The sequence below is a fragment of the Eubalaena glacialis genome, chromosome 1, assembly GCF_028564815.1.
Source record: "Eubalaena glacialis isolate mEubGla1 chromosome 1, mEubGla1.1.hap2.+ XY, whole genome shotgun sequence".
Lineage (NCBI taxonomy): Eukaryota > Metazoa > Chordata > Mammalia > Artiodactyla > Balaenidae > Eubalaena > Eubalaena glacialis.
This window is the reverse complement of record NC_083716.1, coordinates 109211761-109225668: the sequence shown is the minus strand read 5'-3', so window position 1 is coordinate 109225668 and position 13908 is coordinate 109211761. Positions and strand designations below refer to the sequence as shown.

The 13908-nt window shown below is 40.6% G+C and overlaps 1 protein-coding gene across 1 annotated transcript in view; it reads right to left on the bottom strand.

The window, feature by feature from the left end:
* Window positions 1-11255, bottom strand: part of TUBGCP5 (tubulin gamma complex component 5) — a 49275-nt gene extending 38020 nt beyond the window's left edge. The window contains exons 1-3 of the mRNA XM_061199023.1: window positions 11096-11255; window positions 8877-8930; window positions 8649-8757 (exon numbers count right to left, since the gene is read on the bottom strand). Coding sequence (XP_061055006.1) covers window positions 8649-8757; window positions 8877-8930; window positions 11096-11241 — 309 coding nt within the window. The 5' untranslated portion in view covers window positions 11242-11255. The remainder of the gene's footprint in view (window positions 1-8648; window positions 8758-8876; window positions 8931-11095) is intronic.
* Between the last annotated feature and the right edge of the window lie 2653 nt (window positions 11256-13908).

Sequence of the window (13908 nt, the reverse complement as noted above, 5' to 3'; positions counted from 1 at the left end):
AAATTGGAAAGGAAGAAGTAAAACTGTCACTGTAAATGACATGATAATATATATAATAAAATATATATAATAAATATATATAATATATATAATAAAATCCTAAAGATGCCACCAAAACACTGTTAAACTATTTTAAACACTGTTAAAACTATTTCATGAAATCACTAAAGTTGCAGGATACAAAATTAATATACAGAAATCTGTTGCATTTCTATACACTAACAATGAACTAATGAAGGAAAAATTAGGAACTCAATTCCATTTACAATTGCATCAAGAAGAATAAAGTACTTAGGAATGAATCTAACTAAGAAGGTAAAAGACCTATACTTGGAAAACTACAACACACTGTGAATGAAATTGAAGATGACACAAAGAAATGCAAAGATCTACAGTGGTCATGTACTGGAAGAATTAATACTGTTAAAAGGACCACACTACCCAGCAATCTGCAGATTCAATGTAATCCCTATCAAAATACCAATGGCACTTTTCACAGAACTAGCACAAATAATTCTGAAATTTGTACAGCAACACAACAGACCCTAAATAGCCAAAACAATCTTGAAAAAGAAAAACAAAGCTTGAGGTATCACACTCCCTGATTTCAAACTCTACTACAAAGCGATAGTAATCAAAACAGTATGGTACTGGCACAAAAACAGACACACAGATCAGTGGAACAGAACAGACAGCCTAGAAATAAACCCACATTTATATGGGCTATTATAGATTCTATGACAAAGAAAGCAAGACTATACAATGGGGAAAGACAGCCTCTTCAATAAATGGTGTTGGGAAAACTGGACAGCTACATGCAAAAGAATCAAAGTGGACAACTTTCTTACATCATGAACAAAAATAAATTCAAAATGGATTAAAGACTAAATATAAGACCTGAAACCATAAAACCCCTAAAAAAAAAAAATAGGTAGTACACTCTTTGACATCAGTCTTCGCAACATTTTTTGGATATGTTTCCTCAGGCAAGGGAAACAAAAGCAAAAATAAACAAATGGGGCTGCACAAAATAAAAAGCTTTTATACAATGAAGGATAATATCAACAAAATGAAAAGGCCACTTACTGAATGGGAGAAGATATTTACAAACCATATACCCGAAATGGGTTTATATCCAAAATACACAAAGAACTCATACAGCCAATATTAAAAAAACCAATCAGATTAAAAAATGGGCAGAGGATCTGAATACACATTTTTTCAAAGAAGACATACAAATGGCCAGACACAGGAAAACAGGCTCAACGTCAGTCATCATCAGGAAAATACAAATTAAAACCACAAGATATCACCTCACGCTTGTCAGAATGGCTATTATGAAAAAGAAAACAAATAAGATGTGTTGGCGAGGATGTGGAAAAAAGAATTCTTGTATACTGGTGGTGGGAATGTAAATTGGTGTAGTCACTATGGAAAACAGCATGAGGCTTCCTCAAAAAATAAAAATAGGCAGTTCCCTGGTGGCCTAGTGGTTAGGATTCTGGGCTTTCACTGCCATGGCCCAGGTTCAATACCTGGTCGGGGAACTGCAATCCTGCAAGCTGCGCAGCACAACCAAGAAAGAAAAAAAAAACTACCATAAGATCCACCAATTCCACTAAACAAAAACACTAAATTGAAAGAATATATGCACCCCTATGTTCATTGCAGCATTATTTACAATAGCCAAGATACGGAAGAAATTTAAGTGTTCATTGATAGATAAATGGATAAAAAAGATGTGCTATATACATACAATGGACTATTACTCAGCCATTAAAAAGAATGAAATCTTGCCTTTTTCAACAACAGGGATGGATCCAGAGGATACCACGCTTAAGTGAAATAAGTCAGACAGAGAAAGACAAAGACTGTATGATTTCACTTATATATGGAATCAAAAAGCAAAACAAATGAAAACCAAAACAAACATACAAAACAGAAACTGAGTCACAGATACAGAGAACAACAGGTGGTCACCAGAGGGAAGAGGGATGGGGAATAAGTGAAATAGGTGAGGGAGATCAAGAGGTACAAACTTCCAGTTACAAAATAAATGAGTCACAGGGAAGAAATGTACACTATTGGGAACATAGGAATAATATTGTAATAACTTTGTATGGTGACATATGGTAACTAGAAATATCAAACCATTGTGTTGTGTACCTGGAACTAACATAGTGTTGTAGGTCAATTATACTTCAATTAACCTTTAAAACACGGGTTAATTTGCTCTTTTATGCTACCTGTTTGCAAAGAGATGAAAGTAAAGAGTTAGAGCTCCATCTCTAAATCAGCCATGTGTCCCTTCATAGTCTGTCTTATGAAGACCTGCACAATCCCTGCTACTCCATGGAAAGTCAAGATATACATGTACATATATATTGAATGAGTAATTCCATGTGCTGTACATTCATTATATCAGAGGTGGCCTTGAATCTCAAAGTTAAAAATAATTTTCCACTTCCACATCCTTTGAAATCCAAAGCTACAAAGAGCCAGAATTCCTAGTTCCAGTGGGGTTTTACAGATATGCCAAAGTCTTTGCTTATTTCTTCTAGAATAACAAATAACCCCAAATTCTCCTTTGCCAAACATCGTTTCAAGCCTGGAGGTAAAGTGTCATTTACTGAGTAACTCCTATGGAAACTATGTCTATCTATTTGTAAATCTAAGTAAAGTGGGGTTTAGAGATTCGCTTCTGGCATGATGGAGGAAGATGACCTTCAAATCTTCTCCCCAAAAAGCAAATGTAAGTCTGGACAAGATTGCCAAAAACAACCATTTCAGCGCTCTGGATCAAGCACAGGCATACAAATGCAGTGTTTATCCATGAAAATAACCTCAGGTAAGAACAGTGTGAGTTTGAGGCATGTATGCCTAAAGCTATCTCCCTTCTCCCACCAGCTCCATCAGAGTGGTACTTCAACCAGGGCTGGACAGCAAGTGAACACTAGCAGCTTTGCTGTCATTGTCTTAGTGGTGATTGCAGTGGCAAGTGAGTGGGGAAACCAGTAGTTGCAGGTCTGAGTGTCAGGCAAGCAGTGGACCAGCAGAACAGTTGAGGTTTATCAGGGAGCTCCTGGATGCAAGACAATGAAAGAGGGCTTGCTAAGCTCTCCACATGTCTTGGGTTGACAAGAGGCTGTGATGTGCACAGCAGAGACTGGAGTGGACCCAAGCCATCCACATCTTTGGCCGATGGACTGAGTTCATGTGCAGAGATGAGAGCGCCCACACAAAGTATAAACCAGGACAGTCTTGAAAAGAGCTTAAGTAGGAATGTACTTCTCAGTCCACACACAAGTAAATCAGATTAACAACCAAAAATCATTTAATGTAACACACCATATCTTATGAACTGAATTATGTCCCCTTCAAATTTATATGTTGAAAATCTAACTCCTATTGTGATGGTATTTGGAGATGGGGCCTTTGGGAGGTAATCAGGTCATGAGGGTGGAGCACTGGTCCAATGGGATAAGACCAGAGAGCTCTCTCTCTCTCCACCATGTGAGGTCACAGGGAGAAGGCAGCCACCTACAAGCCAGGAACAGTCCTTACCAGCAACCGAATTGGCCAGCACCTTGACCTTAGACTCTCAGTCTCCAGAAGTGTGAGAAAATAAATTTCTGTTTTTTTAAGCCACCAAAATACCAGTGTGTGGTACTTTGTTATGGCAACCTGAGCTGACTAAGACACATGAATAGAATTCAAGGCAAAAAAAGATATGATATCTCAGAGACACAGAAAAAAATTTGACAAAATCCAACACTCATTCATGATAAAAACTTTCACCAAACTAGGAACACAAAGGAACATCCTCCTTCAGATAAAGGGCATCTGTGAAAATCCTAAAACTAACATCATAATAAATGGTTGAAACTAAAGCTTTCCCTTTAAGATTGGGAACAAGGCAAAGATGTGCACTTTGGCTTCTGTTCAGCATTGTATTGATACCAGTGCAATAAGACAAAAAACAAAAAGACACCTCCCATTGGAATGGAGGAAGTCAAACTGTCTTTATTTAGAGATGACACGATCCTAAGTGTAGAAAATACTAAGGAAATCCAGAAGAAAATTACTAGAATAAATGAGTTTAGCAAGGTTAGGTGTAAAAAAAATCAATATAAAAATGAGATCTATTTTTTACATGCTAGCAATAAGCAAACCGCAAATGAAATTAAGACAATTCCATTCATAATAGCACCAAACAGAATAAAATATTTAGGAATAAATGTAAAAGAAATGAGGTAATTGGTGAAAAAATTAAAAATGATCTAAGTAAATGGAGAGTTCATATTTGTGGATTAAAAGATTTAATATTGGTAAGATTGTGTGTTAGTTTCCTAGGGTTTCCTTAAAATACTACAAACCATGTGATTTAAAACAAAAGGAATTTATTCTCTCTCAGTTCTGGAGGCTAGAAGTCTGAAATCAAGGTGCTGGCAGTCTATGCTTCCTCTGAAGGCTCAAGGGAAGAATTCTTCCTTGACTCTTCCTAGCTTCTCATGGTTGCTGTCAATCTTTGGCGTTCCTTGGCTCATAGCTGCATTGTTCCAATCTCTGCCTCTTTCACTGCATGGTGTTGCCCCATGTGTGTCTCTGTATTCAAATTTCTATTTTCTTATAAGGACACCAATCAATGAATTAATCCAGTTTGACTTGATTTTAACTTGCTTACATTGTCAAAGACCCTATAATAAGGTCACATGCACAGATTATCAGGGGATAGGATTTGAACATATCTATCTGGGGGACACGATTCAACCTAACAAATGGCAATACTTCACAAACTGATTTATGGATTCAATGCAATCCCTGCCAAAACCCCAGCTGGCTTTTGCAGAAGTTTAGTTGACCCTAAAATGTGTACGGAAATTCAAAGGGTCTAGAATAGACAAAACAGTTTTGAAAAAGAAAAAAGTTGGAGGACTTATATCACCCAATTCCAAAACTTACTATAAAGCTACAGTAATAAAGACAGTGTAGTATGTAGTATTTGTGTAAGGACAGGCATACAAGTTTAATGAAACAATTGAAAACCCGTAAATCCTTATACGGTAAATTTGTTTTTGACAAAGTTGCCACGACGATTCAATAGGAAAAGAATAATCTTTTCAACAAATGGTGACAGGACAGAAGAATATATTCGTAGGCAAAAACAAAAAACAAAAAAACAAACTTAGATCCTTTCCTCACAACATATACAACAATTTACTCAAAGTGGGTCACGAATCTAAGTGCAAGTACTAAAAGTGCTAGAAGAAAACAGAAGAGAAAAGTATATCTTTGGGTTAGGCAAAGAGTTCTTAGATATGACATCAAAAGCATGAGTCATGAAAGAAACAAAAAGCTAAAATGGACTTCATTAAAATTAAAAATATTTTGAGTTTCAAAAAAACATCACTCAGAAAATGAAAAGATAAGGTAGGGTCTAGAGGAAAATATTTGTAAATCATTTTTCTGATGAATAAGTTGCATGAGAAATACACAAACAACTCTGAGGATTTAATAAGAAGACAAACAATCCAATTTAAAAATGGTTAAAAGACTCAAATGAGGGGCTTCCCTGGTGGCGCAGTGGTTGAGAATCTGCCTGCCAATGCAGGGGACACGGGTTCGAGCCCTGGTCTGGGAAGATCCCACATGCCGCGGAGCGACTAGGCCCGTGAGCCACAATTGCTGAGCCTGTGCGTCTGGAGCCTGTGCTCCGCAACAAGAGAGGCCGCGATAGTGAGAGGCCTGCACACCGCGATGAAGAGCGGCCCCCACTTGCTGCAACTAGAGAAAGCCCTCGTGCAGAAACGAATACCCAACACAGCCATAAAAAAAAAAAAAAAAAAAAAAGGCTCAAATGAATATCACAGAGGCATACAAATGGCTAAAAAGCACATGAAAAAATGCTCAACATCGTTAGTCACTCGGGAAATGTAAATCAAACCATAGGAGACATTACTACCTACTCTCTAGGGTGTCTACAATCAAAAAGACAAACAATAACAAGTGTTGGAAAGGATGTGGAGAAACTGGAACACTTAAACACTGTTAGTGGGAATATAAAATGATACAGCCACTTTGGGAAATAATTTTGCAGTGTTTTTTAAAGGTTAAACCTAAGCTTACCATATAAACCAGCCCTTCCACTCCCAGAAATCTACCAAGAAGCATGAAGAAAGCTCATATGAGAATATTCACAGCAGTTCATTATTCATACTAACCAAAAACTGGCAACACTCCAAATGTCATCCACTGGTGATTAAGCAAAATGTGGCCATATCCATACAATGGAATACTATTCAGTAATTAAAAGGAATAGAATATGGACACATGCTACACATGGATGAACCTCAAAAACATCATGAAAGAAAAGCAGACACAAAAACTGGATATTGTATAATCTCATTTATATGAAATGTCCAGAAGGGCAAATTTATACATACAGTAAGTAGATCAGTAGTTGTGTGGGGTTGGGGTGAGAGCAGGCATTGACTGCAAAAAAACTGGGCTTGAGGAGAACTTCTGGGGTGATGGAAATGTTTTAAAACTGGACTGTGGTTGCATAACTACGTATCTACTAAAAATCAGTGAACTGTACATTCAGAATGGAGGAATTTTATGGTAAGTTATGTATCGATAAAGGTGAAAAAATGTGACGTTATTGCTGCACTACAAGAGATGTGTCAAAGACGCCACAGCAAAGGAGAAAAGGGCAACCAACCAACTTTGCCTGTGTAAGTGGGGAAGAAGCCAAGGACAGAGAGGGACAGCAAGGCAGAAAGGAATACACAGATTTATTTCCTCAACAAATATCTATTGTCTACTCTGTTCTAGGTGCCTGAGAAATCAGAAGCAAAGCCTACACCTGTAAAACTCCTATGTTAAAGGGAAGATAGGAAATAAACAATAACAAATATAATAAACAAGTTAAAAGTATGTATAGACAATATTTGAATTTAATATTAAATGATGAGATTCCTCAGGCACAAGGGGAAGGGCAGGTACAGGACATAGGATGTGCCACAGAAGAACTAGGAATGTGGTTCCACTGTGTTCAATGAGCCCTGTGACTGGGGGTGTACAGAAAAATAACCAAAGATGTAAACAAAAAGTTCAAAGTAGGAATCAGAACTGACACTCACTGTTTCATTTAATTATTCTGCACCACGTAGGTATTTTCATTGGTACAGATGAAACTGAGATTAGGGTATTTGCCTGGCAAAATGATAGTAACAGTATGTACTGAAGATGGTCTTTATCGGACTAACAGTGCCTGGCGCGTAGTGAATGCCCTAAAAATGCTTGCCTTTATGTTTATTATTAATATTATGGTGTCATAGTGCCTAAATTATTAAGTTCTATAGTCTACCCAGAAAGCTATACAAAATGAATCAAGAAGAGATATAAAAAAAGATTTGCCTCCTTCTCTTTCAAAATGATCCTTGCAGGAACAATACACAGAAGTGTATTTCTAATCCTTAGGGCATGGGTTCATAGCACTGCAGTTCTCTCCTCCAGAAATACCTTTATAGCCCTTCCTTAAATTTATGGACAGTTTTAAAAATTATCTAAAGCTTTCTTTCTTAGGCCACCAACTCAGTGCAGACAAAGGGAAAGCCTATCAATAACAGAATACTCCACAGAGGTTATTGTGAAGATTGAGTTAATATATGTATGCACTAAAGGGTTAACTCAGGAGGCCTGGGTTGCCCAAACCCTGAACATCTCAAAGATCTTCAGGACTGGCCCTTGACTGGCTCCTAAGATATCCTCTGAGCCCTTGGAATATCCTGCTAGTACAGTATACTTGTATGCCATTCTTTGGGCCACACTGTATCAGCCTGACCAGACAGTTTATGCTAACAATGTGTTATGGTGAATGATTTTGTAGGCCTGAAGTCCTTGGTTTGACCTCTGGGAGTGCTGGAGATTGAGTAGCTAAGGTCAGCCACATTGGGTACTGCATATCCATGTGACTGACCCCCAAAAAAACCCTGGACACCAAGACTCAGGAGAGTTTCCCTAGTTTGCAACATTTTGTCACTGGGAGAGTTCAGTGCATCCCCATGCAAGTTCACTGGGAAGGGACATCTGGAAGCTTGTGCCTGGTTTCTCCTGGACTTCACCCCATGCCTTTTCCCTTTGCTCATTTTAAATCTGTATCCTTTCACTGTAATAAACCATAGCAGTAAGGAGAGCAAGTTTTTTTTTTTGGAGCTCTGTGAATCCTTCCAGTGAATCATTGAGCCTAAGGGTGGTCTCGGGGATCCATGACAGAATATGGAAGTCCTTAGAACAGCACCTGGCATCTAGTGAGCAATATATGGATAATTATCATTGCCAAGTGCAGAGAAATCATCTAAAAGTTTAAGGACAGCCAGATAGTGCTATTATTTCCGCCAATCTCTGATCTCAATTTCCATAGTAGGTTGGGGCTAAGATGATTAAACAAGAACATACTTCTTCTTTCATCACAAGCTTGAGACACACTGGATTTGATGGCAACACTTAAGTCAATTTCCAGGAGATTCTGGTTCTAGTCAGTGGACAATACTAAAACAGAATGAATGTTTAAATGTTAATAGAAACAGGCTGACAATAATCAGATTAGAAACAGTAAAATACAGAGATCTCACAATATAGCATACCTTGATTTCCTTTATGCTTGGAAGTGATGCATTTAGAAATTCCTCAGTTAATCTCTTCCAACTAGCAGCTTTGCTGAGATCAGAATGAATGATGAATTTTTCATAAATCCTAAAACGTTAAAAAAAATCAACTGATAACTATAAAGCTATATTAATAAAAAGGTCTATAAGAAAATTCATATATATCTGAACATGCACACATATATACACACATATAAACTTACTTACCCTTCTATTGTCTTTTCTACTTTGTGGCTGTTGACATCTAAGAAACGATGAAATCTAAAAGAGAAAATGCAATTCTTATAACAATCTTGTCATATAGCTAACCAGATTAGTCTCACAGCCCTGCACATCTCCCCGACACCCTATACTCAGCTATATGTTTCCAGTGAGTGTACCTCTCTCCCTGTTATCACCTCTATCATTCATACAACCACTGAATCTGAGAGACTGCTCAAGCATTCTTTCCACAGGACACAGGTTGTCCGGAGCTACCCAACCCTGTCCTCTGGCTCCTCTGTCTTTTCATAATGCCCTGTGTCTAAGTCCAGCACAACACATTCTATAGCAGGGGTTCCTAATCTGTTTATGCCAGCAAAGCCCAGTGACTCCTAGGGACCCCTTCTCAGGATAATGCTTTTAATCATAAAATGAAATACAAAGGAAGCCAAGCATACTGAAATACAGTTGTGAAATATTTTTTTAAAGTTTGTGATACAGTAAGAAACATATATCTTTGTTACAGCATTAAATAACAAAATCTAGCAGTGGGTTCATAACTATGTAACAGTAAATAACGTTTAAAAATATCTGCAATAACTACAATATGGCAGTGAAATACGTGATTTCTGCTGGTGACACAGTCATACAATAAGCAACTGCTTGTTGCTTTCATTCATAGTTGAAGGAAATGCTACTTTTTAGTTAGAGGTTAGTGTAATTTTTTTCTTGTCCAAATCCGTAACACCTGAATTCTATCTTCAGGCCCTCAGGTTAAGAAGTCCTATTCTATATCATATATAATTAATTTTTGTCTGTCTTACTGAAGGACAGAAGCTTTATTTCACCTATCTATGAATTTCTAAGGCCTAGAATGTGGTCACAGTTTTTTAAAAAACAAACGAATTGTTCATTTTTCTGATGGATTAAAGCATCATGAAATTATAGTACAGCTCACTCAACTCGTTTTTCATCTTTTCGTATCAAAGCCACACAATCTGTACTTACAAGAAGTAAATTATACTACTAAATAACATATCTAATTCTAACCCAGTAAATGGCTGACTGGAATACCACTTTACTTATAATAATTTAGTTTCTCAATGTGCAAAAGTAGATAATAACTGCTAATGTCTCTCCCAACTCTAAAATGATGTCCACTTACCTACTGTCATTTAGAAATATTAATAGAAAAATTATTTGAGATACAGCATTTAAATATCTCTGTTTATATCACCTATTCAGGCATTGTTATATTTATAAGTTACATTTAAGAACTGAGTATTTTATTTCAGAAACTTGGGGGGGGCTGTTAGACTCATCTATTCTTATTATAAACCAAGTAGGCACTTTATGATCATTAAGGTTGATAATCAAGATTACAGATTTTGCAAAACTGTTTACTATTGAAGAAGATTTCTATTGAAATTAAACAGGTAGAATATTAACAATGACTAACATTCTTCTAATAATAATTTTTTAAAAATAATAATTTAATTACAGGTAATGATCAAAACAGTATCGTCTAATTTGCATGTTCCATAAAGAAAAATGAGAGCTCTGACTTCACCTAAGTACCTAAACTGAATAAATCTTTAAAAATTAATTACATGAAAAACTGTATTAGAAGTTGCATTAGGCGGCCTGGTGTGCTCTATGCCAAGAACTGTTCCAGGTGCTGGGATAAGAAATGAACAAAACAGACGAAGACCCCTACCCTGGTGGAACCTGTATTCTGCATGAAGGTGGGGGAGTAGACGACAAACAGTAACAACAGGTAAGTTATCCAATGTGTCATGCTACGCGTTTTGGAAAAAGAAAAAGAGCAGGGTAAAAGAGATCTGCAGTGGCCCGAGCAGGGAGGGAGAGTCAGCGAGAATACAGTTTTAAATTGGGTATGACCATTATTTTGCTCTAAAACTTTACTCACCCATCCATTCAAAAAATTGATTGGCAGTGGCCCGCGCTAAGCGCAGTGGGCGGGGCAGGGAACTGGACAGACAGAACCCTTCCCTAGGGGCGCACTTCTAAGACGCGAGGACGACCCCCAGCAACCCACAACCCACTGTTTGAGCTTGCGTGTGTCACCGCGTCGGGGACCCAGAAGGCGCGAGGTCACCAAGCAGCTGGAGCGGCAAGGCGCGCTGGGGCTCTGCCGGTCGCGCCACGCGCCCCACACCTCGCCAGACCCCTTCCCGTCCCCGGCTCCGGTGCCGCGCCCGCACCTGAAGTTGGACCAAGCGAAGTGCAAGGCGAGCTGGAAGTTGGGGTCCGCCTCGTCCTGGACGCCCGCCACAAGGCGGACGAGCTCGCGCACGTCGCGTTCTTGCCTTCGGTCCAGCCAGCTCCAAGACGGCGCGGGAGACGCCATACCTCCGGCGCTCCCGCAGTCTTTCGCGAGGTCGCGCCCGCTCTCGCGAGTGTTCGAGCTACCGCCTGGTTGAGCGAGGCTGCGGCCTCTCTCGCGAGAGTTCGCGCTGCAGTCGCGTTGAGCCTTGACTCTGATTCTTGTTGGTGGCTTGGGTGAGTGTTGTCCAGTCTCACCTGGTTAAGTTTAGGAACGTCTTAAAAGGGGTAGCCGTTATGATTAGTTTTATTAATAATAGTCTCTGGCTAACCTTGGTTGATGGTTTAACTCCTAATGTTTTGAGTGCAGCCACTTCTCATTCGGTGTATCTGTTTGCACCTGCACTTTCAGGTACCATAATCCGTTAGTTGCCCATTCTTCTCTAAGCTTCAGTTTCTCCTAGAGGTGATCTCCAGTGATCTTTCGGTTCCCCTCTGCTTACAAGGGCCACAGTACATGGCCCACGCTCCGGCAGGTGTAAGGAAAGTGTGTTGTCCCACACACAGGCTGAGCGCTACACCTCCTGCTCTTGCCAGTGACTCCCAGTGGCCCAAGGAGAACTTGGTAAACCCCGTTGGCCAGAGGTAGAGTAATGTCTTTGCTGTTGTTCGTAATTAAAACTGTACTTTAAAACTGTTTCCGTTAAGTATTGCTTGTAACCATTCCAAGACTTGTTGCATAGAACTATTTAATTTTTTTTTTCTTTTAGGGATCTACTAGGTTTTCATGTGGTTTATTACATTGCATTACCGTGGTAAAAGATAGCTGATGCGCCACTGTCTCAGTCTGTTTGGGCTGCTGTAACAAAGTACCACATACTGGGTGGCTTATAAACAACAGAAACTTATTTCTCATAGTTCTGGAGGCTGGATTTTGAGATCAGGGTGCCAGCATGATTGGGTGAGGGCCCGCTTGCTGGAAGCAGACTTCTGGTTGTGTCCTCACATGGTGAAAGGGGTAAGAGAGCTCACTGGGGCCTCTTTTATAAGGGCACTCATTCCATTCTGAGGGCTCCACCCTCCTTTTCTAATCACCTCCCAAATACCAGCATATTGGGCATTAGGATTTCAAATTATGAATTTTGAGGGGACACAAACAACTACCTAAAACATAGGCTGCACACAACTGCACAAATCCCACAAGAAGAGGAAAATCATAGCAGTAGAAATGATTCTGCGAAATGGAATTTATACTCTCTCCCTAGGCAGTCTTTTCTACTCCAGTCTCAACTGTCATCTGTGTGTTTATAACTCTCAAATTTGTGTATGCAGCTCACATTTTCCTTAGCACTCCAAATCTATAATTGCTTATTGTACATCTCCATAATCAAAGTATACATACACACTTACATGTGTCTTTCCTGCCTCCCTATCTAGCTGGTTGGTCTTGACCTCTGGAGGGATACTTAGAAAACTTTCCACAGGGCGCTCCCAATGACTTGGACCCAGTAGGGACTGAGCTACTCTCCCAGGCCTCCCTGGCTGGCCTGGGCCAATGTTCCCATTCTGGAAGGGGAATTGGAAATTTTTTCTAGAGGTGCCTCTGATGACTGAGCCCCATTCAAAATACAATTGGGCCCCAGATACCCTCTGTGGGCCTCAAAGGCTGGTCACCCACTCTGCAGGGGATGTGGGAACATTTCTGGGAAGAACATACAAAGACAGGATAGCAAACAGGCTGGGTGCACTGCCATGTGTCCCTTGCTGGCCTAGGCCAGTGCAGCCCTCCAGAATGGCCCCTGGATGAATCTTCTGGAAGTGCATGCAAAGAACAGGCCCCAGGCACCACTGCAGCCTGGCTAAGGGTGCCATCCCCATCCTCCTGTCCAGTCTGTCCCAATGTCCCCTTTGGAGGGACTTAGAGATACTTAAGGGGTGTTTCTGTCCAATGTGCCATATATGGGACTGTGCCAGTCTAGGGATGCCTACCACAGATCTACATGCCCAGCCAAGTTGGGCTGGCTTTTAGAGGGAACTTACAAAAATTTTGGGGAGATGCAATGCCCTTCCCTTCATCCATGGCCAGCCTAAGGTGATGCCCACCTCTGGAGGGGAAATTGGAAATGTTTGGGGGAGATATAGCCAGTGACCAGGACTGATGCAGGATTGTGGTCAGAGAGCCCTCCCCAGGCCTGTCTGTACTAATGGGGCTGGTCCTGGCCTTGGAAGGGGAATTAGAAACTTTGGGGGTGGGGATCCCAAAACCAGGACCTATCCAGGCTCCTTCTCCAGGCTTCCCTGGCCTGCCCAGGCCTTTCCACGCCAGAGAGGCTTAGAAATGTTTTGAGGTGCCTCCAAGGACCAGTCACCAGGCAGTAGCACAGCCAGGGCCAAGGTGCCTCTGCAGCCTCCAGGCTTGTCTTGGTGATGACCCCCTCAAGAGGGAGACATCAATATCTTCAGAATGTGCACCCACCTTTTAGTCTCCAAGAGGGACCATGGCCAGAACTGGGGTGCCCCCTGGGACCTCCCTGTTGACCTGGGCCGGTACCTGACTCTGAATGAAAAGGGTGCCTCCCCAAAACGTTTCTCCATCCCCCTCCAGTGGCTGAGATGTGAACGGCCTGCCAGGGAGGCCTGGGGAGGGCTCTGGGCTCTGCCACAGTCCCACAAAGGCCCGGCTGTCAGCAGCACCCACCTGAGTGTCCCCCTCTGGCCGAGACTGGCCCAAGCCAGATGGAAAGCAGGGAGG